General features: G+C 39.9%; 1 protein-coding gene across 5 annotated transcripts in view; it reads left to right on the top strand.

Annotated features, from left to right (window-relative positions):
• The window catches only part of DCLK1 (doublecortin like kinase 1), a 359,929-nt gene that overhangs the window by 321,137 nt on the left and 10,828 nt on the right, over nt 1–27,964 (top strand). For 3 of the 5 annotated variants that reach the window (XM_030922322.1, XM_030922321.1, XM_010383112.2), the window contains 2 exons: nt 1,766–1,846; nt 14,451–14,564. In XM_030922322.1, coding sequence (XP_030778182.1) covers nt 1,766–1,846; nt 14,451–14,564 — 195 coding nt within the window. Of the gene's footprint in view, nt 1–1,765; nt 1,847–14,450; nt 14,565–19,643; nt 19,718–27,964 lie in introns of all 5 variants that reach the window. The other 2 variants (XM_010383111.2, XM_010383113.2) reach the window with 1 other exon arrangement.

Genomic DNA, 27,964 nt, shown 5'->3' on the forward strand with positions numbered 1-27,964 from the left:
GAATAAATGAACAAGTATATGAATGAATCCATCAATTAATCAATCAGAGGGAAGAAAATTCAACCTCAATGTAGGTTGAAATCATCAAGAAGGACTTTATGGGGAAGCTATGATTTAAGTTGAACCTTGAATAATAGCCAGGATTTACAGGCAGAGGGGGAGAAAAACACAAGATTCATGGTTTTTATCCCATGAAACTAAAAGATGAGTCCTTAACACAAATGAAGGTGATGGTCGCACAACAATGTGAATGTACCGAATGTCAGTGAACTGTGCACTTAAAAATGGTTAAAGTGGTAAATTTTATGTATATTTTACCACATTAAATAATATTTATAATCAATCAACCTCTAAGAAGGCTATAAAAATCTTACATATAAAAATCTTACAAGGTCTGTAGACCTTGAGGAGAAAAAGGAAAACCTTCTCATTGCTCTTTTTAAAATTTATATTATGTCTCCAAGTGCTGACTTAAATGTTTGAAAATTTGGGAAAAATGTTCTCAATAATTATCTAGAGAAATAACTATCTTTTGATGGCTCAATGTGTATGCCTTTGCTTTTGTCTTGTCCTGAGTGTGAGTTCCCTTTAAAAGCCAACCCCTCAGACCTGACCACTTTGTGTAGAAAATGATGCGTATTGGGTGCAAGTCTCTCATTTTCTTCCACTGTCCAGGAACCTGCCAGAAAGGGAGTGTCAGAGAAAAGCACAGGCTAAAGGAGATGGGGCGATACAGCTGCAGGACTGGGGGCTCTTCAGGAACCTGTCCAGCTCCCCATGCCATCACTGCATGACCTGAGGGCTCATAGTTACTGACAAATAGGACCATCTCCTATACCTCCCTAGCACCTGCAAAGGGCATTACACACAGCAGATGCTTTCACGAGTTCTGGTCCAAGTGAGAAAGTGAATGAAGAAGGCTGAGTGAACTCTCTCCTTCAATGACATTAAATCACCTGCTTCCCGAGTGGTACTATAAAGCCTGTGTATGTGAGGAACTGGATAATGCATATCTAACCATTTTGTGACATGGGAACTTCTAATCCAAAGTGGACACTTGCATAGCATACTCATTGTTAAGACCCAAATAGAGCATTCCTGGTCCAAGTCCATTTGAGCTCATAAGGAAGTTCCATTCATTTCAGGATGATAAAATTGTTTACCTCTTAATAGTTCTGTTTTTGTTTGTATTGATTTGTCTGGAAATTGTTGAAGCAATTTTAACATATTTCTTTAGAATTCTTTAGCTACTAAAGGATCAATTCTATCTTGCCACCTAGCTGTTGGCAATTCTATGTCTTTCCTCCTTCCTTTCTTTCAAACCTAAGTATGCTGTCTTGAAATTAGGGGGAAAATTTCGTTTTTCCTTTCAGCTGCTAAAGTGAAATTTTAAGTAAAGTGTTTTTTTAAATGTGACTTCTATATTAAACTAATTAATAAATTTGTCTTTAACGTGCAAAATGCTAGACAAAGAAAGGAATATTAATTCCTTAATTTGTATGATTTGTTTCTTTTCTACATTTTTATGAAATTGATTTTGATATTAATTTTTATTCAACCACAAGCTATGTATTTATAATTCCAACTGCTTACCATTTGTAACTTTTGAAGGTGATAAGTAGCCATAGGTAAGTGGAGTTGATGTATTTAAGATTTAGAGCTTTTACAAATGCTTTTCAAAACTAAAAGAGAACTCTTGCATTTGCACACATCCAGCGTTTCACCTTAACTTCAGATAAATGGACTCTAATGTTCCCCTTCACAGGAGCTCATTACCATGATGCTGTTGGTCGACGTAGATCAGCGATTTTCTGCTGTTCAAGTCCTTGAACATCCCTGGGTTAATGTAAGTGACTTGCACCGTTTCCTATGTTCTCTCCTAACATTCCTTTTAAAAATCTGTTGCAGATTTTCTAATGCTCTTGCCTCCTTTTGAAAGTGTTGTGGGCCAGGTGCAGTGACTGAAGCCTGTAATTTCAGCCTTTAGGAGGCCAAGGTGGGTGGATCGCCTGAGCTCAGGAGTTCGAGGACAGCCTGGGCAACATGGCAGAACCCGATCTTTACCAAAAAGTATGAAAAATTAGCTGGGCATGGTGGCGCAAGCCTGTGGTCCCAGCTACTTAGGAGGCTGAGGTGGGAGGATTGCTTGAGCCTGGGAACCAGAGGTTGTAGTAAGCCAAGATTGTGCCATTGCACTCCAACCTGAATGACATCTAAAAAGAAAAAAAAGAAAACGGTGTTGTGTTTCATTTTGTTCCTCCCCCTCATATGCACCAGGACAGTTACAGGATCTTAGACTTGTTCCACAAGGGCATCTGATGTATCCATTACATTTTATTCTGATGAGACTGCCTTCTAACTGGTGAAGTGCCAGTGGCCTCAATCTTCTACCCCACAACCTGCTTTCTGAGGTCCAGATTAGAGCTGAATAATCATCAAGAAGACATAACAGACTTTCTGAGTCAGTCCTGCTTTTTGCATGATTGATTCCTACCAAAAGTACAAGTGACCTAAGGATTTCTGCATACACCTTGGGCTACTCCAATACAGCACTTCTCAAACTTGAATGTGCTCACAGATCACCTGGAGATCCTATTACAATGTAGATTCTAACACAGTAGATTGGAGGCCCTTCATTTCTAAAATCTCCCCGATGCTGCCTCTGTGGCTGTTCTTTGAGTGCAAGGGTCTAATGATATTTCATTAACTATGAAGGAATTCTCCAGAGCAGTCATTATTTTTTAACTTTGTATTTCTCTACAATGGATGGGTAAAATTAGTTTTGATTAATAATACTCATGGTTGGCTGGGCGCAGTGGCTCACGCCTGTAATCCCAGCACTTTGGGAAGCTGAGGCAGGCAGATCGCTTGAAGCTAGGAGTTTGAGACCAGTCTGGTCAACATGGTGAAACCCCATCTCTACTAAAAATACAAAAATTAACTGGGTGTGGCAGTGCGCACCTGTAATCCCAGCTACTCAGGAGCCTGAGGCATGAGAATAACTTGAACCCGGGAGGTGGAGGCTGCAGTGAGCTGAGATTGTGCCACTGTACTCCAACCTGGACAAAAGAGCAAGTCTCCATCTCAAAAAATAATAATAATAGGCCAGGTGTGGTGGCTCACGCCTCTAATCCCAGCACTTTGGGAGGCCAAGGCAGGTGGATCACTTGAGATTAGGAGTTTGAGACCAGCCTGGCCAACATGGCTAAACCCCATCTCTATTAAAAACAAAAAACAACAACAAAAAATAGCTAGGCATGGTGTCATGCACCTGTAATCCCAGCTACTCGGGAAGCTGAGGCAGTAGAATCACTTGAACCCAGGAGGTGGAGGCTGCAGTGAACAGAGATTGTACCATTGCACTCAAGCCTGGGTGACAGAGCAAGACTCTGTCTCAAATAATAATAATAATAATAATAATAATAATAATAATAATAATGCTCATAGTTAATACTGATAGAATGCTTAACTTCTAGAGTCTGCCAGAAGTATTTTAAGCATCTTATATACCTTAACTGTATTGTGTTTGTACTGATTGTGTTCTTCCCAACAACATTATAACTTTGTAATCTAGTTTCTACAGTAATCCCCATTGACAGATGGAGAAGCTCCATCATTAGGTCTAATGGCCAGAATAGAAGACAGATATAGGCTTGAATATATATATGGACATGGTCATAGAGGTGGACAATCATAAAATTGTCAGCTCATTGATATAAATTTTATCAGCCTCCCTACTGCACTGGATCATCTGGCTGTACATTGAAGGCAACAAAATGTTCCATTTCTCTGAATTGTCACCTTGGTGAGTAGTCGAGTGATTTGTTTTGTTTTGTTTTCCAAAACAACAAAAGCTTGAGGTCAAGGCATGATTGAAAGCACAGTCAGTGTGTCAGGTGACTACATAGGGGGTGACAAAACTTGGGATCTCATTCATGTTCTGCCACTTGATGGCCATAGGTCTAGGTTCCAGCATTCTACATGTCTGAATGTGATTCTTCACACTCCAGTGGGAGGTTATATACAAATAACAGGAGAATAGACCTGAAAATAAGCATGTAGAGCTATGCACTGAGGTTTATTTTAAGGCTTCTCATATAGCAGATTTTTCTAACTGATGTACAGACATGCAAAAATAGTAATCCCCATGGCCCTAGGGACAGTGGGGTTGTACAGCCAGTATCCAGGAGTGGTCACTTCCAGCCTCAACAACATCTGCATTCACCCCAGGGTGCTAAGCAAAAATTATCCTTTTCTATGAAGCTGAAAAGATTAGGAAGCATCTTACTTGAGCCTTATAACAAGCCTACAAGATAAGCCAGATGGGGATTATTGTACCCATTTTACAGATGAGGAGACTAAGGCTATGCAGGGTGATTTTCTCAAAGTAGCCAAACTTGCAGTTGAGCCAGAATTTGCAGCCAGATATCCTCACTTTCAGCCCAGGTGTTTTAAAGTCCCATGCACCACATTACATCTACTCCACCCTTTGTTATACATGAAAATGTGGTAATGTTGTAAACAGGTAGGTATAATATGGACATTGTCATCATTGTAATGATTGCTAATACAAGTCAGCAACCTTCCCAAACTCACTTACCTAGGTCATGGTACCTTTTTCTTAGCTGTGTGGGGAGGAAGAGGCACAAGCCAGCTGTAGGCTCTCTGAGTGGCAGTGGTTGGTTCTGACTGATCCACGTGTTAATGCTGTATGGCAAAATGCTCTGATTCCTAGTGCCAGTGGTTCAATTCAGTATATATAACTGAACACACTCATCTATTTGTGCAACTTTTTTTTATGATGCTTGAAGAGCCCATCCTTTGCGAGTCATCCTTGTTGTTACTTAGGCATTTTATCTTTGCTCAAATTGTTGAAGAATAGTGGCTTGTTTCACGGTTTTTGTATTTGTGTCTAAAGCATGTTTTAACATGACAGACGCAATGCATTGTGTAGCTAGTTATCCAGAAAAGTCAATCTTTTAGGAATTGTTTTTCAGATCTTCAATAAACTTTTTCCTTAAATTTCAAAGAAAAAAAATAAAAGCCTACCATCCATAAATTGTCAAATTGCGTATTAGCTCTGGAAAAGTTGAGACAGGGTAACCACACAGAAGAGACTAGACAATCTGAATTTGACATGTGGCCTTAAAAGGCTCCTGAAGAGCCATAGAGGAAAGATATTCATAGATGACAAATAATCATTTTAATTTTGCTTTTTTTTGAGACAGGGTCTCACTCTGTCACCCAGGCTGTAATGCCGTGGCACAATCATGGTTCACGGCAGCCTCGACCTCCTGGGCTCAGGCAATCCTCCAGCCTCAGCCTCCCAAGTAGCTGGGACCCCAGGTGTGCGCCACCACAACTGAGTAATTTTTTTAAAAATTATTTGTAGAGATTTCTAAATGCGTTTTTATTAGAGAGACACTGTGTGCCAGCCCTGCCCTCTAGGAGCAACGTCTGATACAATCAGACAGTTCCAGGGTAGTGAGAACGGCCACCCCAGTCTGCTCTGTGGGGATACTTCCCAGAGCCCAGAGAAAGAGGTGCCAGAGCTCAGTCCTGGAGAAGACTGGGAAGAAGATATCTGACAGTCAGTTCCAGCAGAATGTGCATGTTTGCTAGAAGATAACTTTGTAAGTGTGAGCAAATTTGTTTATATACGTGAGGGGTCTGGAATGCTTTTGGGAACAGCATGAATCTTCCCGATTCCAGACCAAATGGCCCTATATTAATAATATCCCAACTCAACTGTGGTAAAGAAACAAAATGAAGAAGACTTCTGGCTGTTACCAGTGAAAAAATAGGTTGCTCATGATGGCAATATATACATGTCTCAGCAGTAACTTTCTGCCTCCTCTACCTGGTTTTGTGCACATTTTCACACATGATCCCACTTTGCTGATAATTAGGTTCCATGGCTCCCTCTGGATCTTAGACTTCTGCTGTCCATTTCAGTTTTTCCTCTCAGATTTCCTAAAGACATTTTCTAAAAGAAAAGAGAGAATTTAAGTAATCATCTAGGAGATTGAAAACCAAAAAAAAAATACCCTTTCTGTAATTAAAACAGACCATCCTAAAAAAAAAAATTGGTTTTAATAAAAGCTTTTTAAAGTCTTGATTAAGTGAGTGCTTAACTTTTGAAATTATCTTTATGAAGTAACTAAATCAGAAAACAGATTTTTTCTTCATCTGAAAATAATCAATTGTTAAAAGGAAGTTTTCACAATGAGCGTTTAGTATTTGTTGACATCTCCAAGTACAGCAAATGAATGACCAAGCAAATGAAATAAATTAGAGATTTCAAAGAATATCTGTTTAGTAAGACATTTAGTGTTTGGCAATCAAATTATATCTGATTACCACAAAGGAGAGAAGCGGGGAGAAAAGTACTAATAATTATGTGAACCCTAAGGACGTTGTCAAAAAGCTCTTCCTCTGCTCTCATTAGTTCTAATTTTCTCCATTGCTTATACCATGACCTTTTTACTTGGCATACTTGGAATTGAAAAGGCAGTCTTGGCTGGGTGCACTGGTTCATGCCTGTAACACCAGCACTCTGGGAGCCCAAAGAAAGAGGTGGATCATTTGTGGCCAGGAGTTTGAGACCAGCCTGGCCAACATAGTAAAGCCACATCTCTACTAAAAAAAAAAAAAAAAAAAAAAAAAAACCAGCCCAGCATGGTGGTGGGTGCCTGTAATCCCAGCTACTGGGGAGGCTGAGGAATGAGGATCGCTCGAACCTAGGGGCAGAGGTTGCTGTGAGCCAAGTTCGAGCCACTGCACTCCAGCCTGGGTGACGGAGGGAGACTCTGTCTCAAAAAAACAAAAAAAAAGAAACAAAAAAAAAGAAAAGAAAAGAAAGAAAAAGAAAAGGCAACCTTATACAAAAGTAGAGCATAGGGAAGCAGAAAGGAAAACCTAGTTGACAAAAGTCACCTGTTTTAGCCTCACTCCTCTAAGGAAGCCTAGAGATTCCTCCAAGCTCACCTTTATTTTTCACACATCCTGGGTCCGAATCCCGCCACGCTCCGCCATATTCTTGCCCTTTGCTCTGTTGTTGAAAGAGTCATGAGCAAGGCCTCTCTGTGGATGGTTCCAATGAGACACATGAACAAAGTCATCGTCAGTAAGCAGCCACGTGTCTGGAAGAGGAATGTAGACTCGTGGAGGAAGCATGAGCTCACTCGCCTGTGTGACCTTGGGCAAGTCTTTTCTCTTCTTCGAGCCTGTTTTCCTATCTATGAAATGGAGAAAATAGGATTCTCCTTTCCACTTGCTGTAAGGATGGGAAAAGGATCATATAGCTGAAGAGTCTGAGAGGGCAATGTTAAGTCCTAGCACCTTGTAGATACTTAGCAAATATTTGGTGAATTTGAGTCTGAGCCAGATGACAACTGTTTCATCCATTGCTATGTGCTGATGAAATGCAAATTGTCATTAATGTTGGTGAATGAGAAGCTTGATTAAGGAAGAAAGACTGTCACCCCCAAACATGATCCTGTTTGTGTGTCACAGATTCAGATAGATAATATGTGTATCACCAGCTCTGTTACTTTCTCCAGCATCACAGCTACTTTGTTTAATGTAGTTACAAAATGCCAACATAAATTATCCCAGCTACGTTTCTTTACCCTATTACCCATCTAGTGGTGAACAATATGATTTAGGCACATTTATTATAATATAAGAATAAAATAGGCAGTAATATATCTTGACCTTTCCAGGAATTGGAAAGAGGGTTGAGTCACTTTCCCCACAAATGATGCTTTATTGACAGAAAATGTAAGTTCATGATAAGTTCATAAACAGAATTGACATTTCCAGAAAAAAATTCTTATATATAATTAGGATCCAATTATCATCATTGTGATATTTTAAATATATTGCTGTCATTCTATTTTTATTTTCAAAATGTTCATCTACCTTATCCCAGAGTTATTCTTCTGATACTCTAGGATGCTATAATTTTATGAATCTATGTTTTACATCAAATTATTCTGCCAATTTTACTGATTTAAAAAACTGAAGGTTGGGCAGGGTGGCTCACACCTGTAATCCCAGCACTTTGGGAGGTCGAGGCAGGCAGATCACCTGAGGTCGGGAGTTCAAGACCAGCCTCACCAACATGGAGAAACCCCGTCTCTACTAGAAATACAAAATTAGCTGGGTGTGGTGGCTCATGCCTGTAATCCCAGCTACTTGGGAGTCTGAGGCAGGAGAATCGCTTGAACCTGGAAAGCGGAGGTTGCAGTAAGCCAAGATTGTGCCATTGCACTCTAGCCTGGGCGACAAGAGCGAAACTCCGTCTCAAGGAAAAAAAAAAAAAAAAAAAAAAAAAAAAAAAAAAAAAACCTGAGACTCAAAGGAGTCTAGCCTGAAGCCCACTGGAGCCTCTAACACAGGTCTGATGTCTGGGTTTTGCCCCCAGACATTCTGATTTAATTCATTTGCACTGGCTCCCTGGCATCAGGACTTTTAAAAGCTCACAGGTGATTATAACATGAGACGAAGTTCAAGAACTTTTGTACTAGCAGAACAGACTGGTTTAAATAAATCAAGTATAGTTATTTAGCCAATTGGAGACTTTCTGTCACCTTCCTGGCCTTTACATTTTAATTTACCTCCTATATCCCACCTATATACTCTTTTGAAAAGATTCTGCTAGGTCAAGATATCCAAAAAGAAAAAAAGAACAAGAGAAAGAAAAAAAAAAATAGAAGTCTGGATAATCTCCCAAGATATTCTGTGTTGACTAATAAAAATCAGCCCTGCTCACATACACAAAAATGTAAACATTCATCTTAATGTGCTGGAAGAATTTGTTAGAAATTAAGTGAAACCCAATGACACTATAATAATATATAAAACCACTTATTTATATTCATAAATTTTAAATGATGACATGGAATTTCAGTTTCTATATGGGCATTTTATCCCATCCTTGCTCTAAGATAAATCTTAACTTGCTTTACATTTTCTCCCAAAGTGCAGTGTGAATTGTAGACAGAATCCTAGGGCCATGCGGAAGAGAGTCAAGGGGACTGGCGGTGCCGTGCAGGTGGGGATGCTTAACAGGAGTCAAGCACACTGGGAGGTGAAGCGGACCTGCTATTGAAGAGTCCTTTAATGACCTTGGAATTGTTTAAAACTAAGTGGGAATATTCTAGCAGTAAACTGCTCAAGACTGCCATGCTTCTCCTGAATTTACAGATTTTTTTTTTTTTTTTTTTTTTTTGAGACGGAGTCTCGCTCTGTCGCCCAGGCTGGAGTGCAGTGGCCGGATTTCGGCTCACTGCAAGCTCCGCCTCCCGGGTTTACGCCATTCTCTCGCCTCACCCTCCCGAGTAGCTGGGACTGCAGGCGCCCGCCACCTCGCCCGGCTAATTTTTTGTATTTTTTTAGTAGAGACAGGGTTTCACCGTGTTAGCCAGGATGGTCTCGAGTTCCTGACCTCGTGATCCGCCCGTCTCGGCCTCCCAAAGTGCTGGGATTACAGGCTTGAGCCACCGCACCCGGCCACAGATATTATTAATAATAGAGTCTGGCAATGAATACACTGCAAACCAGATCCTTCGATTCAAAACCAAAAATCCACAAGGGGATGAGAATTTTCTAAAGCATGACGCCTGAACTGGTTTCCCAGAGGAAAGTGAGGAATTCACACTACAGAGTGACTTCACATCCGTTCCCCTACACGCCTCCCCACAGCTCTTCCCCAGTAACCCCTGGAGAAATGGAGACCAGGAGGCCAGGTCTCCTATGGACAGTGGTGAGAGTTCATTTTCCATTTTGCAAACTCATTTTGTTCGTGTCAGTTGCAATGCTCTGCCAAGTGGAGGATGGGAATTTCTAAATCAAAAACTAGTAACCTCAAACCACAACCAGCCTGTGTCAAACTTCAGAAACTACCACCAAACCAGAACGTATGGTAATAATACTACAATTGTAAGATACTGCCAGATTTGTCACGTTTAGAAAATTCATAGCACATTTTTGGCACGCAATCTATTCTGAATAATGGTGATAAAGATGTATATATATAAATGTATGTTTTTAACGTCCCTATTTATTTTATTGATGCACGACAGTAAGTTAGCTAAATCTCCGTCATCCATCTGTATGGTGCAGGTACAGATTAGATCCCTGCAAAGCCAATTGTTTAAGTATTTTTATCCAATTATGCTGAAAACCTTCAAAATTTATATAAAAACACTGCAGACTTTTTCACTGTCATGAGTTTGTGTGTGTGTGTGTGTGTGTGTGTGTGTGTGTGTGTGTACATGTATATGTTTTACCTACTCCAGCTGAGACACCTTATTTCATTGGAAAAAAATCCTGGAACGTTTTAAGATTTATGAAGTCAAAAGCCTCTCTGACAACTTGTGAGAGTTGTTTCGCTACTTGCATTGCTTCAATGTGAACTAATAACCCAAGGGAAGCTCAAACCTTCACTGGAATTTAAAGCTGGAGGCCTTCACCTCCAGGCCCCAGTATCTGAAAGAGTTGCTAGGAACCTTGACAGGAGATTAGGACCAGGACAGGGCTGGGAAATGATAAGGAAATCCATTGTGAGGAGGCTAGAGAGCAAACTCCTGGCTCAAGAACTGGCAGTGGGGGGAAAGCCAGGTGAAGGCAAGTTTCTGAAACGATGCCAGTGGTGGGGAGTGAAAAGAAGGTGAGGTTATTCAGCAACAGGTGAATCTTTCTCAGTAAGTTAAGTAGGGGCTGCTCTTATGAAAACCCAGCTATCTTTCCCCATATTTGCACGCAGGCTGGTAAACACAGCCTGTGCCAGTCATAGGGCAACCCTGTTGGCTCCGTGCAACTTTATTCTGCCCAGTGTCAGCCAGGCCTTGCTGCACTGCTTGCTGCACATAGGATCCTAGAGTCCTGGCCCTAATAGGTCACGTTGACACATCCCAGATTAGTGGACACCCAGTCTCCACTTGACAGAGAATTTCTAACTGTGTTCCACTGGGTCCCTGAAATGCCCAGCGTCTCTTTTATTGACCACCAGATGTTTCCCGGGCTCCATTAAGTAGCGTCCAAATATTCTGTGGTTTGTTCGGCCCCTAATTCAGTTCTCCTTCCCGCTCACCACTGTGCCGCTTTCATCATGGAAATGATGATTCACTGAGTATTTCCATGGAGCAGTTAAGCAGCTCTTTTGTAGCTGATGCCATGCTAGTGAGCATCCTCAATCCATGCAACCTGGTGTGGGAAAAAGAACAGAGTTTTAGGCCTGGTTCAATGCTAACTCAACCACTTTCTAGCTGTGTGATGCTGAGAAAATGATTTCACCTTGCTGAGCCTCATTTTGCCCATCTTCAAAATGGGACTAATAAATAGACGGAAGTTTGAGGAGGAAAGCGATCATACATATAAATAGCAGTTAATGCTTGTTTCATCTTCCTCGCCCTGCCATACTCTTCTCATTTCCCTCCCCTGCACCTCTGCTCATTCTCGTTCTGTTTCATCTTTGCTCCAGAGAAAGAGGTAAACCTATACCTCCCCAAGGCAAACCACTTCACTTCTACCCTCCGTCCCTACCCTGCCCTTTCTCCTATCTTTCAACTCTCCCTTTTCACTAGCTTCTTATCCTAAGACCACAAATATGCTCAAGTTTCTTTCACCCTAAAAAGAAAAACCTTTCCTCAACCTTCTCCACAATCATGTCTTTCAAACTATCTCATCTTCAAAAGCTCATTTGTTCATTTTGCCCAAGGTAGCCTGAAACTCTACAAAGAGATGGTAAGAAGTGCATGTGTAATCTTGGGGAGTGAGGCCACTAGGGCACCCAGGGTGGCCCCTTTCATTCTGGCAAAACCCAACACTCTGCCAAGGCATGATACTAATATTCAGAAGACTTTCAGTATCATTTTATCCCTTGTCAAATGTTGAAAAAATCTCAAAAATTCTAACTTAGATTCCAAACGCTATTGTCCAACTTAAATTCCAGGGTTTCATTCACCAGTTGTTTTTATTTGTTTGTTTGTTTGTTTTTGTTTTGAGACGGAGTTTCGCTTTTGTTGCCCAGGCTGGAGTGCAATGGAGCGATCTTGGCTCACCACAACCTCTACCTCTGGGCTCAAGTGATTCTCCTGCCTCAGCCTCTTGAGTAGCTGGGATTACAGGCATGCGCCACCACGCCCAACTAATTTTGTATTTTTAGTAGAGATGGAGTTTCTCCATGTTGGTCAGGCTGGTCTCGAATTCCCAACCTCAGGTGATCCACCTGCCTCGGCCTCCCAAAGTGCTGGGATTACAGGTGCGAGCCACCGCGTTCGGCCTCATTCACCATTTTAATAAAAACTTTCTATATATACACCATTGAATTCACCCTTGTGTTTAGAACTCTGGATGCATAATCCTAATTCCTTGTAATTATCATCTGACTTCTCTTTCGCTTGTAGAGTGAACCAAGAGCTGGATAATGTACTATAAAAATACCTCAGTAAAAGGAAGGTGGTCCTTCACATTTCTTAAACTTACAGTCCTCTTATTAAAAAGCTGTATTCCTAATGGAGATGAAGACTTCAGTTCTGGGATCTTTTGGGTACTCATTTATGGCCAATCTTCTCCTGTTTTTTCAGCTTTCTCTGTCATTACCATGGTACATAAACTCTTAACTAGAGACAAACTGTTTGACTTCTTGTTTGGCAGACATGACTTTGTAGCTTCCCACCTGCACACACTACACACCAAATATCACTGTCCCTCCTCTCTGCCTGTCAACACACTCTCCATCATTAAGGGCCAGGTCAAGTCCCATATCCCTCATGAAGTCGACTGTGCCTGTTGACAACAGAAAATATGCCCTTTCTCCTCTGAACTTCTTTGGTGCGTCTAGCTGAGCCATCCAGTCATGCTGCCTTGTAACAAACAGCTCCTTTTTATCTTGTTGGCCTGTTTCATGATTTTACATAGTCTGTGCGTATTTTGTCTCCTAATTAGCCTGCAAGATGCTGGTGGACAGAGATCACATCTTCCTCCCACATTCTGCTATTCCTAACATAGCCCTTGACAAAGTCGGCACTTCATGTGGCCCTGCTTCTGTTCCCTCCCCAAGTAGCATCCCCACTGTACTGGAATTTCACCTTGTTTCTAACACCAAAAAATAGAAATAGTGCAAGTTGATATAATGAAAAAAGCATTGGGGGTTTCCAGAAAAGCCAATAGAATGGATCGTGCTTAACCCGGGGATAAGTGCCTCGGAACAGGCCCAAGTTATGAAGAAAAGAAATGGAGCAGAGGGTCTAGGAGAGGAGGGTCCATGCCTGTCTTTGCTTGCCGTCATTTCTCCCCCACCTACTGTAATGCCTGGCCCATGTAGGCATGCAGTTAATGTCCATTGAATAAGTGAATGCCCAAATGCTGAAAGAAAAAGCAAATGCCATGTGGAGGTACCAGCTCGTGCAAAAGGAGCCAGCACGTTATGCTTGAGAAGCAGCAGACTTATTTTCCTGGGTGGAACCAAGAAATTACCTGCACAATGATGGAGAGGAAGAAAAAAAGAAAAATAATGAATGGCATCGAAGTGATTGCCAGGAGTTTCTTTTTAGCAGTGAGTTGCAAACATTCTATTATCTGTTCATTCATTTATTCCACAATTGAGCATCTACTACGTGCAAGGCACTATGCTAAGACCTGGGGATTCTATAGTGAGTGAAACACAGTCTCTGCCTTGAAGGATCCTGCAGCCTTTTCATCATGAACTCTAGTAAGTGGTGGCACATACTTATGACGCTGGTTATTGCGATTCTAACAGTATTTAATACAAGAGAACCATGTATCCCGCCTCAGTCATAGAGGGCTCCAGCAGAGAATAGAGACCTTGGTTAAAGTGAGCTCCAATATAAACTACGTCATAATGACAGATGATTTGAAGGCAGCAAGAAAGATTTAAACTTTAAGGAAGATCTTTCTACCTGGAAGGCTGCCTGGGATTTTTAGTATGGCCAAATGAGTAGCTGTGGAACAAGCCTGAGTTTATTTATGGGCCATGCAGAAGCCCAAGCTTGCCAGCCAAGACCCTTGGCTTTGGGTCTAAATAATGGGTTAAGAGGAAAAAAAATATTAAAAAGAAGATGTTCACACTGAATTTTTTTTCTGGTCATCTAGATTAACTTGCTCTTTGACATGTTCCTAGAGCCGTGGTTGGCAAAGATTTTATTAGAAACCAAAAACAGAAATAATTTTTTTTTAATTTAGAGACAAATCTCTGAGGGTCAGATGACACAAAGCAAATGAATTTTAGAGCAGATGTGGAAATGAATGAGATCTTGGAGCAGTACTTCCAACAACAGTGTTTAATGAGTAGACATTGGTTGGTTTATTTCTGACATCTTATGAATTCTAAGATCGCTACCTATGACTAGAAGATTTGACCTTCATTTTTCATTTATCTTATTTTCTTTCATTTTCTCTTCTCTTTATTTCTTTTTCTCCAGGATGATGGCCTTCCAGAAAATGAACATCAGCTGTCAGTAGCTGGAAAGATAAAGAAGCATTTCAACACAGGCCCCAAGCCGAATAGCACAGCAGCTGGAGTTTCTGTCATAGCAGTAAGCATCTGAAATATCCACCTATAACTTTTTTAAAGCAACCCACCTAAGAGACAGGCATTACTCAGGAGATTCTCCAGCCAGAGACAGCAGAATGGGTCATTTCTTTAGACAGCTCAGCCACTTAATACACTAGAGGAGGTATGGGACTTATATGTATTACGTGTTTCTGCAGATCATTTCCCTCGGCGTCACATCATTATCCAACACCTCCAGGGTGTCTTGCAGTATATATTAATTTTATGATTTATTTATTTAAAACCGAAAACCTCCCCCCACTGGACTCTGTGCCAACGCAAACTTTTTGACTAAGAAAAAGAGTTCATAGTGTCCTTTTGCTAGAACCTAGAAAGGAAAGGCAAGCTGAGAGAGAAGACATTGCAGGGAGAGCTTGGAACACTATGGATCTTGATACTAGACCTAAATTAAAGTCAAAGCATAGCAGAAAGCTATGCAGTGAGATTTTCAGTGAAATTGAATTACTGTGAACACCCAACGAAGTCATAATGTCTTGCTCCTTAGAAATTTCTGTTCTGAAAGTTGAAAGTCTTTTAACATTTACTATTTTATTGATGCGGCTGCACAAGGCCTTTTTTTCTGTTCTATACATGCAGACATACAGTACATGCAATTTGATCACAGCTCTAGGCAAAGATTAAATTGGGCCGAGGAATAATGAAACCTCATATTTCCTGGTGTCATATTCTAGAGTAAATATATTCAAGTTCCAATTACTTGAGGTTTTAATAATTTCCTCTTTTTTTCAGAGTATGTAAATTTTAATAGCATATTCAATCTGAAAATCACTTGAGCTATTTTTCTTCTCCAAACAAAGAATTTAAGACACTGTGATGTGGACTTTTTCAAAAGTATTTATGCTATTAAACAGTACCTCTCACTCATGAGCAGTACTGAATATTTAACTTCTCTGGGTGCTTTTAGTTTCTTTCTTTTTTTTCTTTTTTGGTTGCGTGAGAGCTCTAAATAAAACTGAGGATAAACAAGTGATCTGTTTGATACCACCAGTCCCAGGTCTGGGTTACTAAATATTTGATATGAGGTTCCAGAATTTGCAAATGGTACAAATGCATGCATACACGCTCTCGTACTGTTTGCATTTCACGTTTCTCGATTGAACCCTTTCAATAGTGATTTACATGCGTGTGAGCAACTGGCACATGTGTAAAGTGACAAGGAATGCCCACTCTTCCAGATGTTCCTCAGTGCTGCTGAAGTTTTAAAATTTCAAGTTGTTCCTGCCCTCTATCTTTAATTCTTTCTAAGAAAATTCATTGTAGAGGTAAATTAGCCTCTACATCTTCCATAGATGGTCAGTGTTCTTTGTTCTGAGCTGATATTCAGTCAGTAATTTTTGAAAGCAACAATCTCATAGTGATTATCTACTAAACTAGACATTCTAGACTCTGTTTCCATTGTTTGTTCAAGATATAAGTCTATTCCAAACATTTGATTCCACAGTTTTCTTTTGGAATGGACTGCCAGCACGCTTGTCCATGAAAGGGACTGTTTTTCTCCTGCTAAGGGCTTACGGCTGCTAGAGAGAGTGCCTATTCCACCTCTGTCATTTTGATTTTGTTTTCTTTTTTCCCTGGTCTTTTATTTTAATCAGTCTTTGGTTAAGTTTGCCTTGGTTGCTCAATATGGGTTTGTTCACAGTATTCTAGGAGTCTTACAATGACTAAGGGCAGGAACGTCAGGGCAATTTTCCAATTGACAAACAGCACATATTTGAGGGAAAATCCTATTTTAATCAAAGTTGGATAAATTCTGAAGCCTTATCCATATGAATTCATTAAAACCTCATCTAGGTGGATCTTAAAACACTCGTTAGTATTTGAAGATCAAAGATCCACTATTTTTTTTTCCTAAATGTCATGATTGGACCACTTTGAATGCAATTTTGAATGCAAGTTTCTCAATTCATCACTAACATGGTTTCCATGGAAAATGCACAAACTGGTAATATACTTACAAATTGTAAAGTGGGCTGTGTAATGCTGAGTTATGCATTGGTTGCATGCTTGTTTAATCTTTACCATTGCAGAGGTTTTTGTCTTTTTAAAAATAATCATCAACTTAATTCAGATTCAAAATAATTGGCTGGTTTCAGAAAACTATATCTTAAAAAGTGCCTGTCAGATCTACAGCACAATTTATATGTTAACCATCAGCATTAATATTTCAAGCATAAAAGAGAATATCAATGTAGATTTCAGAGGTTGTTTTAAGAGAAACTGGTCTACCATACTATGTACATTTAGGCACCTTCTCCAGAATGCTTTTCTCTCATAAATATCTCTACCTTCTAGAAGAACTCAGCCAAGGTCAGTAGCCACAGGGTGGGGCTGGGAATTAGAAACTGGCTATTTTGGCCCCTTCATTTTGTTACTTTCAGAATAGCACTGGATATATCCAATTATATTGCATAACCATTTTTTCGTTCTTAAAATGCAAAGGCTATCAGGAGACTATCACAGGAAAAAGAAATCCTGGCATTAAATAATATTCCAAAGTATGACTGCCAAGAAAGACTATTCTGCTATGAAGCAAAATAAGTGGGAGGTAGAAGAAAATTTTTTTTATAAATGATGCATTCTATAAAGACTATTTGATAATTTAATAATTTAATATAACGATTAATTTGCTCACATCATTAAAAGTTCAGGAATTGATATAATACAGTGATGAATTCTATTTGATAGATTTACAAAAACTGATTTCAGCATAAATTTCATTCAAACAGAATTTTCCTGGGTATATATGCTCTCCCCAGAGGCTACAAAATAATGTATTTTAAACTGCCTTTACCGTGGGACTAATATTTTAGAATTACCTACACCCTTTAGAATTTTTAAAAAATTATTATTTAGGATGTAGTGTTAGTTTGTGGTTTGGTGGCGGGGGGGGGGAACCAACAATTAAATAATTGATTTTTAACTAGTACTTCTCATTTCTTAGTTAGAAACCTAATTACCTGCTGGAGATCACTAATGCTCATAAGAGAATCTATGACACTTTTTTCTTTCTTAGAATGACAAAAGAAAAAGAAAAAAGCATACTGTCATAACCGGCAGCCTCTCTCACAGGTGTAATTTATCATATGAGCATAGTTTAACATGTACTCATGTTCTGAACTGTAGTGTTTTTTGTTCTGGTTGTCATTTTTTTCTTCTGCTTCACACTCCCTACATTATTGAGACCAAAGAAAGGACAAATGATAACTTTATGTTAAGGTTGCAAGAGGGCCTCGAGTTGGTTAGGACAGTAATTACTAGCTGGAGGTTCACTGGGATCACACACCCTCCTGAAGGAGGAAAGGTGCTCTGACGTTAGGTCAAGCCATGGGATTAGGTGGAAGCTATTGCATTCCTTACAACTGCAGCATTCTGTGCCTCTCAGAGACTCCATTGTCCCTCTGCTGCCTTTCTCAGTAGTTGGGGGATTTAAAAAGAGAGAGAGAGAGAGAGAAAGGGAAACAAAAGGTTATTAAAATGCAATTTATAGACATAAAATGAATTAGAGATGACATTTTAATGGTGAACTTTTTGAGAGCTGAGGGAAGAGACAGAGGCATTATTGGATTTGCTCAGCTTGATGAAGAACCGATGACTAAGATGTCAGTTCCAATTTATTTTTCCTCATTTAACACTGTTTATTATTTTAACCAATAATTTTCCTAATGCTTTAAAGTTCTTCTTTTGCATTTTGCTCATGCAAATGAGCATTTCAGTCTAATTGAACAAATCCATACTAATCAGCGTGCATATAATTGTGACACTGGGAAGCTTAGTTCTAAAATGAGACCTGTTATATGACACTTTGCCTGTAGATGGCAATAGAAAGCTAATTACTAAGTAGCTGTCTGTGGCCAAGCATACACCTTCATCTTCCTGAAAGCAAGTATACTCAATTTTTTTCTTAATAAAAGGAAACATACATTTTTTAAAAGATTAAAACCTCACATTGCATTTTATGAACACTTGGATAGCCTAGTTTATAATCAGAACACCAAATCCTCCAAGCAGTTTTTAGTTTAAATGCCTGGTGCCCTGGCATGTTTTTGAAATACCTTTGTGAATTCAGAAGTAGAAACTATCGTCAGCATCACACCAGTAATGCACTTGAAAGAACACGTAAGCCTCTCTCTGAAGAAAGGTGTCCAAGTCACATCCTCTTGCGGGCAGAATGGGGAAGCGGGCACGCAGCATGTTTAGTGTTCTTCAGGTTTGGGGGATTGAATCTTTTATTCCCGGGTAGCCAAAAGCTAACATCTTATTCCAGGATGAACAACTTTGAGAACTTCTCCTGTCTTCTATTTATTGTACTTTGTGTTAATCATAAGCACTTAACTGTACATATGCATTTTTAATATACAGTGAAAACTATTTTTTGTTTTACTTCATTTTCCATATTTTCACAGAGAAAATTTATTGACTGTTTTATACTCTATCTTTTTAGTTTAGAAATGTAATTAAGATTCACCTTTAATTAGATCATATACCTTTTATAAAAAGGAAAAAAAAGATTCACCTTTAAGACTAGCTCTGCTTTTGAAGATTAACTCAGAAATGTAAATTGCTGTAATTAATGAGGCTTCAAAACTTGATTCTTTTCCTCTTTCATTTCATAGTTATGAAGCCCTCAAATTTAAGCCTTATGTGGTAATACTCTATGGGGTCCAATCTGCTTTCTCTTAAGTGGTGAATGCTGATTTCAGTACTTTATTGAATTGTGAAGCATTTTCTATTCTATGGCATATGAAGAGGTGTTTGTATCTTTTGAAATTGAGAGGATGTGATTAAAATGGTCATTCAAAAACTTGTTTGATAAACTAGATCTATTTGAGCAAATTGGCCTCCAAAATATTCATGAGGGATTAGTGTCATTTCCTGCCTTTTTGTTTTCAGTATGCAGACTTAGGATATTAGCTAGTTACCCTGCAGAAGAGGCATCGTAACTATATATACATATAGAATCAATGAAGAACAGCTTGGTCTGGAGTCTTAATTCTTTAGCACAATGTTGATCCACTGAGTTGCCCCGTTTCTCTCTGCTCAGCTGGACCACGGGTTTACCATCAAGAGATCAGGGTCTTTGGACTACTACCAGCAACCAGGAATGTATTGGATAAGGTATGAGATGGTGCAGCTCAACAGTCAGTGTTTCCATGGCAACGTGCTGGCAGTCTCCATTAACCAGTTCCTTCGGTGGATAAACATGCTTTTGATTTGTTATCCAGTCCATATGCTGCTTTATCGGTTTCATTTTAATCTTGATTGAGATGCCACACCCCCTCATTCCTTTTTTTCACCCATTATTCACACTGACATTTGCCAGCTTTCTTTCCATTGCACATGCTCAGTATCAATTTTCCTTATGGTTAAAAGGACAGTATATTTAGTGCTAATGCCAAAGCATTTTCCTGATGTTGCTAATTAAAACAATGATTTCCAGTGCTCTTCTGTCCCTTAACAAATGGAAGAACAATAGCACGCTAGTGTGTGTTCTATAGAAGTATATACTGTCATTTTAAAGTCATCAAGTCCAACCTTGACCTGATTAGATGGATAACAATGCATTTACACTTTAGTAGTAGAAGCGCCTCAAAGTACAATGGGCTATAGAATGCATTGTGTGTGTTGGTAAGCTTGTGTTTTCAAATTCTCCACCTTTTTGTTTTGTTTTTGTTTTATTGTTCCCTCTTCCCCCTGGAAATCCCTCTATGTATTAGCTATTGCATGAATTTATTTTTCAATATTTTGTAACTGTCAGATTATTTAGCCGGCTTATCTGCTCAAGCAAAAGGGATTATGGGAGGTATCGATTTTTTAAAAACTGGGTTAAGAATTCTATCCAATCGCTTTCTATTCCAGTCAACTGCCCTGGCATTTCCTTCAAGGGGCATTGTTTATGTCTCTTTAAGTTATCCACAAGCAGGATGGTTTTTGATGGTTTGAGAAATGAACTCTGAGAAATCCTAGGGAGCTTGTTTTCTCCATCTTAATGTTTCTGAAATGATCTCCAGGTAACGCTCCACATCTTAGTGTTTGAAAAAAAAAATTCCATTGGTTTTGACATTTGTTTTCTCCAAACTATGGAGCCTATCTGTAGTAAGAGAGTAGCTGTCTGATATTGTTTCATGGTTAGACTGCAAAGTTTAACCAAAAAAAAAAAATATATGTATGTGTATATATGCATATATAATGTATATGTGTGTATATATATTATATATATATGATTTTAGCCCCAGTTGTTACTCCTGGTTATTTTTCTATAATCAGACACTCAAAACATAGTACACAGGAAAGCAGAAAGGGGCATACCTTGACAAATGATTCAGATATACTAAAATCATGATCATTTCCAAATCTGTTTAAAGCAAGAAAACACCCAAAGCTCAATAAAATTTTCTAAGGTCATTTTTGACATAGAGGGCTATTTGTGTCTTCTCCGTTTATAATGCATGTAGGAGTTGCACATTCATTTATTTAGTTTACCTACATAATTGGCCTTATCGATGTAGAAAGAACTTAATTTTTGACTTTATTTTGGAGGGAGGAGGGTGAGTTCATCATAATCTGCCTTTGTGCAGACCCTTCTTTTTTGACTGTATCACAGAAGAGAATTCATCCATCTTTTACTTTTACCTGAAAGAATATATACTTCCAGAAGATTGCACCTATCAGGAATGCACATCTCTATAAATTGTCACAAACTGAGCATGCCCCGGTAGGCAGCACCCAGCTCAGGCACAGAACATTCCTAGCACCCTGGGGGCTCCCTTCAAGGAGGGTCACTTCACCTCAAGGGTAAACATTGACCCTAGAGTCTAGCCACATTAATTAGCTTTGGCTGGTTTTGTACTTTATATAAATTGAATCACACCATGCTCCATCCTTTTTAAATTATGTGTCTCTTAATGTCAGGAATATTAACCAGAGATCTAAGTGTAAAGTTAATATACAATTAAAACTAGGCATCAAGTATGTCTAATTATAGTTGTGCACATTTGTACTATAAAAATTACACATATAAAGTCACCTAATTTCAAAAACCTCTGGAAAATTAAATTACTAAATTTATGGGATTAAGGATGCGAACTAAACCCCAAGTAAACACAATAATTAATAAACATAGCCAAGTATAAAAAGGCCATTTAACTAAAATCCTAGTGATGGCTCCCATCAGCAGACAAAATGACACATCCCTGAATAATGGGCAGGAGCAGATGGGAGATAATCTCTTTTTTCTTGCACACATAAACTGCTCTGTTTTCCAGCTGGGGCAGTAACAACAATGTTTATAGTTAGTGCTGTACCGAACAGCGCACCCAGTATGTAAAGCTAAATTGGAGAAATGATGCTAAAAACTCATCGGCATATATGCTTAATTAGGAAGTTTTATAATGCCATTTAGCCCCAGAACGTACACGCTCTCCTTACTGATTGCAAGTGCTTGCCTTTTATCTCCGCAGAAGTGGGAGCATTTGTCTAACCATGGTGGCAGCCAACTTTCTAACATAAACAATCATTACAGGCGAGCATCCCCGCTCCCAATTGTTGTGTTTAAAGCGCTCATGGCTGTTTTTACTGCTCTAAGCAGAACACTTGGGAGTCACGCTTGCTTTTTGTAAAGCAGATCACATAAGGGCACAGGCTAGGAAAACCATCTCCTCAGGGTGCCCAGAATGGGTCTGTCCCTCTTAACTGGCTTTTTGGTGATTATAGACAAATAGTGGGGGTTGTTTTCCCCTTTCTCTCCATTCTCCAGCCTCATACCAGAGAGCTGCTTCCAAGGGAGCAGCATCCTTCACTTGACCCATGCGTCCAGGAGACTTTGCTCCTGTCACCCAGAGTCCAGGGGGGACGCTGCCCTGGGAATGAGCTCACTGGGATATTCCACACTCTCCTGAGAAGCCACCATTTCCCCCTGCTGCAGGCCACTGGAAAACATTTGCATCCCGTTACATTTTCCCCTTCCTGGAAATACATCCTTATTCAAAGGGGACGTGGTCACACACATTTCTACCTTCCCAAGTGAAGCTATCACCATGGCAGGTGCTATGCCCTGTAACACACGGGGAAGATTCCTGCACCTTCAGCACACAGAACAGGGCAACAGCCAGAACCGGGTAACTCAATTAGATAAAACAAATATCAAAACAAGACATAAGCTAAACATGAGAAATAAGATAAAATGGGGAGGCGAGCTAGGACAAAAGGGTGGTTGAGTTCCCAGGCATGACGTAACTAAAATGTGCATATTGGATTCGAGCACCGTGCTGAAACAGTGAGTAATGAGGCAGAGCGGTGGCGGCCGCACGCCGTCTTTGCAAGGCTATTAAAAGCTGTCATGCTCGGTTGTTAAAAGGAATGGGGTCAGTTAAATGCATCTTGCTCCGCGCAGGTTTGAGAGAACTGTTCCCTTGGAAGCCAGGGAGGAACCTCCGTGCGGTGTGAGAAGGGATCTAGGGCCAGCCTCGGTCAGAAGCAGCCAAATGTACACAGCAAGTTGCAATGCATTGCAGGTTGCTCGGTGGCAAGCTGTCCTGGCTTTGCTCTGCAGAGTGAGAACGCAGTCCCCGCGGAGAGCCAGAGCATGGTTGGCAGGCAGGGCAGATGCTCTACCCACTCCGGAGGCTCCCTCTGTAACAGAAAGTTTGGGGGGGTTCAGTTTAACACATCGAAAAGTCATAAGTTTAAACTTCAAAACCACTCAGACTGTGATTAGAGAGAAGTCTCAGGAAAGTAGTGAGGACTGGTCTTGCAGTTGTACCTTGATACCCGAGCATGAGCTATTAGGCCATAGTCGCAAAAAATAAGTGATACCTATGCCTGTAGTGGCATGAAGGTCACCAAGGGTCATTAGAAAGAACATGGGAATAGTGAAACATCTGCGTTACATTTCCCAACTCAAACAGGTTGCTCAATGAGGTTTTATTTTCTTTTGTTTTGTTTTCAGAGGCCCCTTAAGAGAGGATTCCAATGACATTTGTCTTTTTAAAATGTAGCTTACTTATTATTAAAAATGAGAAAATGCCATGGCATTCCAAGTCTTAATCATTGAGTGTAAATTGAAGAGAGATTTTAACATTTTCCTAAGATTCCTGATGATTCCAGATCGACTGAAAATTGTGTAGTATCATATTTATTCTGCCCTTGCCTCAGAACCTCTTTCCCTCATTTTGACATAAAAGTAAACATCTATGCTCTTTTCTTCATATTCATTCCTGCCATACTTTGTGAATGCTCCTTAGTGAGGTCATTGAGAGGAGAGAGGTTTTATGAGGTATAAATGCGCAAGAAATCATACATAAAGAACTTAGTTATAAGTATGACACACCTTTTATTAAGAAAGGGTGTGAGGCCGGGCGTGGTGGCTCAAGCCTGTAATCCCAGCACTTTGGGAGGCCGAGACAGGCGGATCACAAGGTCAGGAGATGGAGACCATCCTGGCTAACCTGGTGAAACCCCGTCTCTACTAAAAAATACAAAAAACCAGCCGAGCGAGGTGGTGGGCACCTGTAGTCCCAGCTACTTGGGAGGCTGAGGCAGGAGAATGGCGTAAACCCGGGAGGCGTAGCTTGCAGTGAGCTGAGATCCGGCCACTGCAGTGCAGCCTGGGCAACAGAGCGAGACTCCATCTCAAAAAAGAAAAAAAAAGAAAGGGTGTGAGTATTCATAGGCTGAAATAAACAATTTTCAAATATATGTCAGTCACATGACACTTTTAGAAATTAAAAAGTCTTGGAGGCTGGGTGTGGTGGCTCACACCTGTAATCTCAACACTTTGGGAGGCTGAGTCGGGTGGATCACCTAAGGTCAGGAGTTCAAGACTAGCCTGGCCAACATGGTGAAACCCCATCTCTACTAAAAATACAAAACATTAGCTGGGTGTGGTGGTGGGCACCTGTAATCCCAGCAACTCAGGAGGCTGAGGCAGGAGAATCATTTGGGCCAGGGAGGCAGAGATACAGTGAGCTGAGATCACACTACTGTACTCCAGCCTGGGCAACAAGAGCAAATCTCTGTCTCAAAAAAAAAAAAAGTAATGGAGATTGAGATTAAATTAACTTAATTAAAGATTGGCAGCCCAGTGTACAGAGAGAGTGTGGCTTTGGAGTCAAGAAGCCCTGGGTTTAGATCTCGTCCACCCCATTTCCTGCAGAGTAACCTTAGGCGAGTTACATTCTTCGTGTGATTTTCAATTTCCACACCTACACAAAGGAGAAAGTGTTATCCACCTTCAAAATCTGTGGTGAGGATTAAATTAGCCTGCCTGTACAAAAGTGCTTTCACACACCCCAGCCCAAAGAAGAAACTCAAAAAAAAAAAAAAAAAAAAAAATTGATATCTGTTTCCCTGACTTTCAAGAGCAAATCACCCACTCCACAGATTTTCCTGAGAAAACTGATCTCTCTTCAGAGAGAGGCATTTGTTATTAAAGTAGAATCATGAACTTTTTTAATGCTCTGATGAGGGTAAAATGCTCAGTAATGTATATGTTATATTTCTTGTGAGTATTTATGGCATTATGTTTTATCTGAAGTAGCTATAGCCAAAAATTCTGATGAAGTATAAGTTTAAAATGTGATCCTCTAGGACAGGAATTGGCAAACCACGGCCAATGGGCCAAATCTAGCCCACTTCCTTTTTTTGTAAATAAAGTTTTATTGGAACACAGTCACACACATTCATTTGCAAACTGTCTATGGCTGCCTTTGCCCTACAGCAGCAGAGTTGAGTAGTTGAGTCAGAGAACCATGTGACTTGCACAACTTAAAATATTAACTATCTGGCCCTCTCCAGAAAAGTTTTCCAACACCCTTTCTAGGGGGAAAAATATGTCTAAATTAAAAGGCACCATCTGTACAAATGCAAATTCCACAAGAACAGGATTAGGGCTTATTAAAAACTGTATCTCCACTGCCTAGTAGATGTCTTCAATAAACATTTGTAAAATTAACAAATAAATGATTGAACTCTCCAAAGAAGGGACCATTTTTTCACTGATTTTCAGGATAGACATGTTTTTGAAGAATTTGGAATACATCAAAATTTGGGCAATCAAATCACATACGGGATGCTCTAGAATAACATCCCACTTTTAGCAATCCAGGACTAAGCTTTTTGGCAAGGTTAAAATGGTTTCTGCAATAAAAGGAACTACCCCTGACTCACCTGCTTTGTAGGCACTACATTTTCATAGATTTTTTTAAGGCAAACTGTGCTTTTGGTTGCTGTTTAGTTTACTCGTATGATGGAGAACAAACAAGGCAACTCCACTGAGGTTGGGCTCCTATAAGAAAATCAGGGCTGTTGGGCAGAGGAAGCACACGAATTTTGTCCTGAGCTCAACCCCCACCAATTGGCTGTAATTTTAACTGTCTGATAGGAGGCCATCAGAAACCCACTGCAGAGGTAGGCCACTTTAAGACTCTATTAAGAACCAGGTCAGCAGGAGAAGCCTATGTTTAAGATTAGTAGTGCAGAAGCATAAGGTCAGCTCTCCCAGGAAAAATGGGGAATAATATTTAAGATAATCATGCCAAGAAAGTAAGCAGCTTGGAAGGCTACTCAGTTGCATCCCACGAAGGCCTCCCTTTGCCATTTTAATGGTCGTCTTTAAGAAAAGCCATGCCATGTCTTCAGATACTGTGTCATTTCTGGCAAGACCTCAAAAGGATATGAAAGCAAAACAAAACAACTGCAATGAGCATGAGAGTAAGCCCAATAAAATGAGGAGGGTGGATATTTCAATCGATTTGTCAGTTTAATTTTACTAGCAAGCAAAACATTTCCAAACTGACAAGCAAATCGTAATGTAGTCCCCGCAGAGTGAGGGTAAGCAAAAGAAAGGGTTCCTGAGATTAATGTCCCAGCAGCTGCATCCCCAGTTCGGTCTCCTAGGCAGTATGAATAATGGATGGACTAAAAGGCAAAATGCACAATAATGTTCTTTTATTAATGAAATGAAGACTATATGTGATGGCTAGCAATAAATTAAGAAAAGCAAAAAAGGAAAAGCAGTCAACATTTGCCTCTGAAAAATGCAGTTACTTAAATCCAATAATTACTGCCATGACAGAAAACATTGCCTCACAATGAAAATGAGTACATCTCTTGTGAATCCTGCAAGTATTGCAGAACAGAAATATGTTTGGTCCATAGACTGTAAGGCCTATTGTTTGCTAAGAGAAAAACATAACCCATTAAGTAGATTGATGGTGATATTAAGCATATTCATAGAATTTCATAGGTGAAAGTTTCCCTAGGGATCATGCACAAGAACCCCCCTTCAGTCTATGGACCTGGAAATTGGGGCTCGGTGTGGTTAGAAAACATGTCCAAGGTCATATAATTAGCGGAGCTAGGACAAAAAGCTAATTCTCTTGACTTCCACCTACTGCTGCTTCCAAGGGGATTAAACTTAAGCTACCAGACAAGACGAGCATTAGAGACGTGGGGTGACTCAGACTGGCAAAATCTAAGCTAATGCTTCAATTCATGTTCTTGATTATTCCTGACCTTCCTCCTCTATGCTATGTTTTTCCTTTAACATTACAGACATACCAGATGGGTTGTTCATATGTCTTTATACTGAGTTTCCAAATTTAATGTCAGAACAAAGGATTTAAGCTATCTGAGCACATGTGGAGGATACTGTTATTTCATTGTTACAAAATAGGCCACTGACCAAATTCAGTAGATGTATCCTTTATGGGAATAAATCTGATAATAGGCAAGCACTGTCTTTTATTTATGTATGCCTGGTGTTATGGCTGGCACCAACATGATGGGGAGAGATTTCCCTAAGATTTTCAGCTACCACGTGTGCAACCACCTGAGTTGCTGAGGTAGCTGGCATTATTTTACCATTCCTCTGTTTTCACACTTGATCTAGCATCTGCTAAGGGCTTTGTGATAAGCCAGGGCTTACAGTTCACGGTAGAAATATGCAGTGTTTCTTCTGGGTAGGACAGGTTTATATTAGTCCATTTCTCTATACCATTTTATTTAATCAACCATGTGTTCTCTCTTTACCAACTTCCCCCGGGCCATCATTATTCAGCTCTCACCCAGTACACAGCGTGGCAGTCTCTATCATGCACATATCTGAAGTAACTAGGTTAGAGCTGCATCCTTGGTTACCACTGGTCAACTCCAGAATCTCAAGAGAGTTCTTGCTTACCTCTAACCTGTGATAATTAGCACCAAAATGTGATAATGCACTCTTCAGAGTCTCTTAGGATCTCTTAATGAAGTGGTAACTTACTAAAGAAACACTTGGGAATTCTACTGCAAGCCTATTCATGTAGGTTCCGACAAAGGTACAAACTATGAACAAAATAACTAATAAAATAATAAATCCATTAGGAA

This window comes from Rhinopithecus roxellana, chromosome 18 (assembly GCF_007565055.1).
Source record: "Rhinopithecus roxellana isolate Shanxi Qingling chromosome 18, ASM756505v1, whole genome shotgun sequence".
Taxonomy (NCBI): Eukaryota; Metazoa; Chordata; class Mammalia; order Primates; family Cercopithecidae; genus Rhinopithecus; species Rhinopithecus roxellana.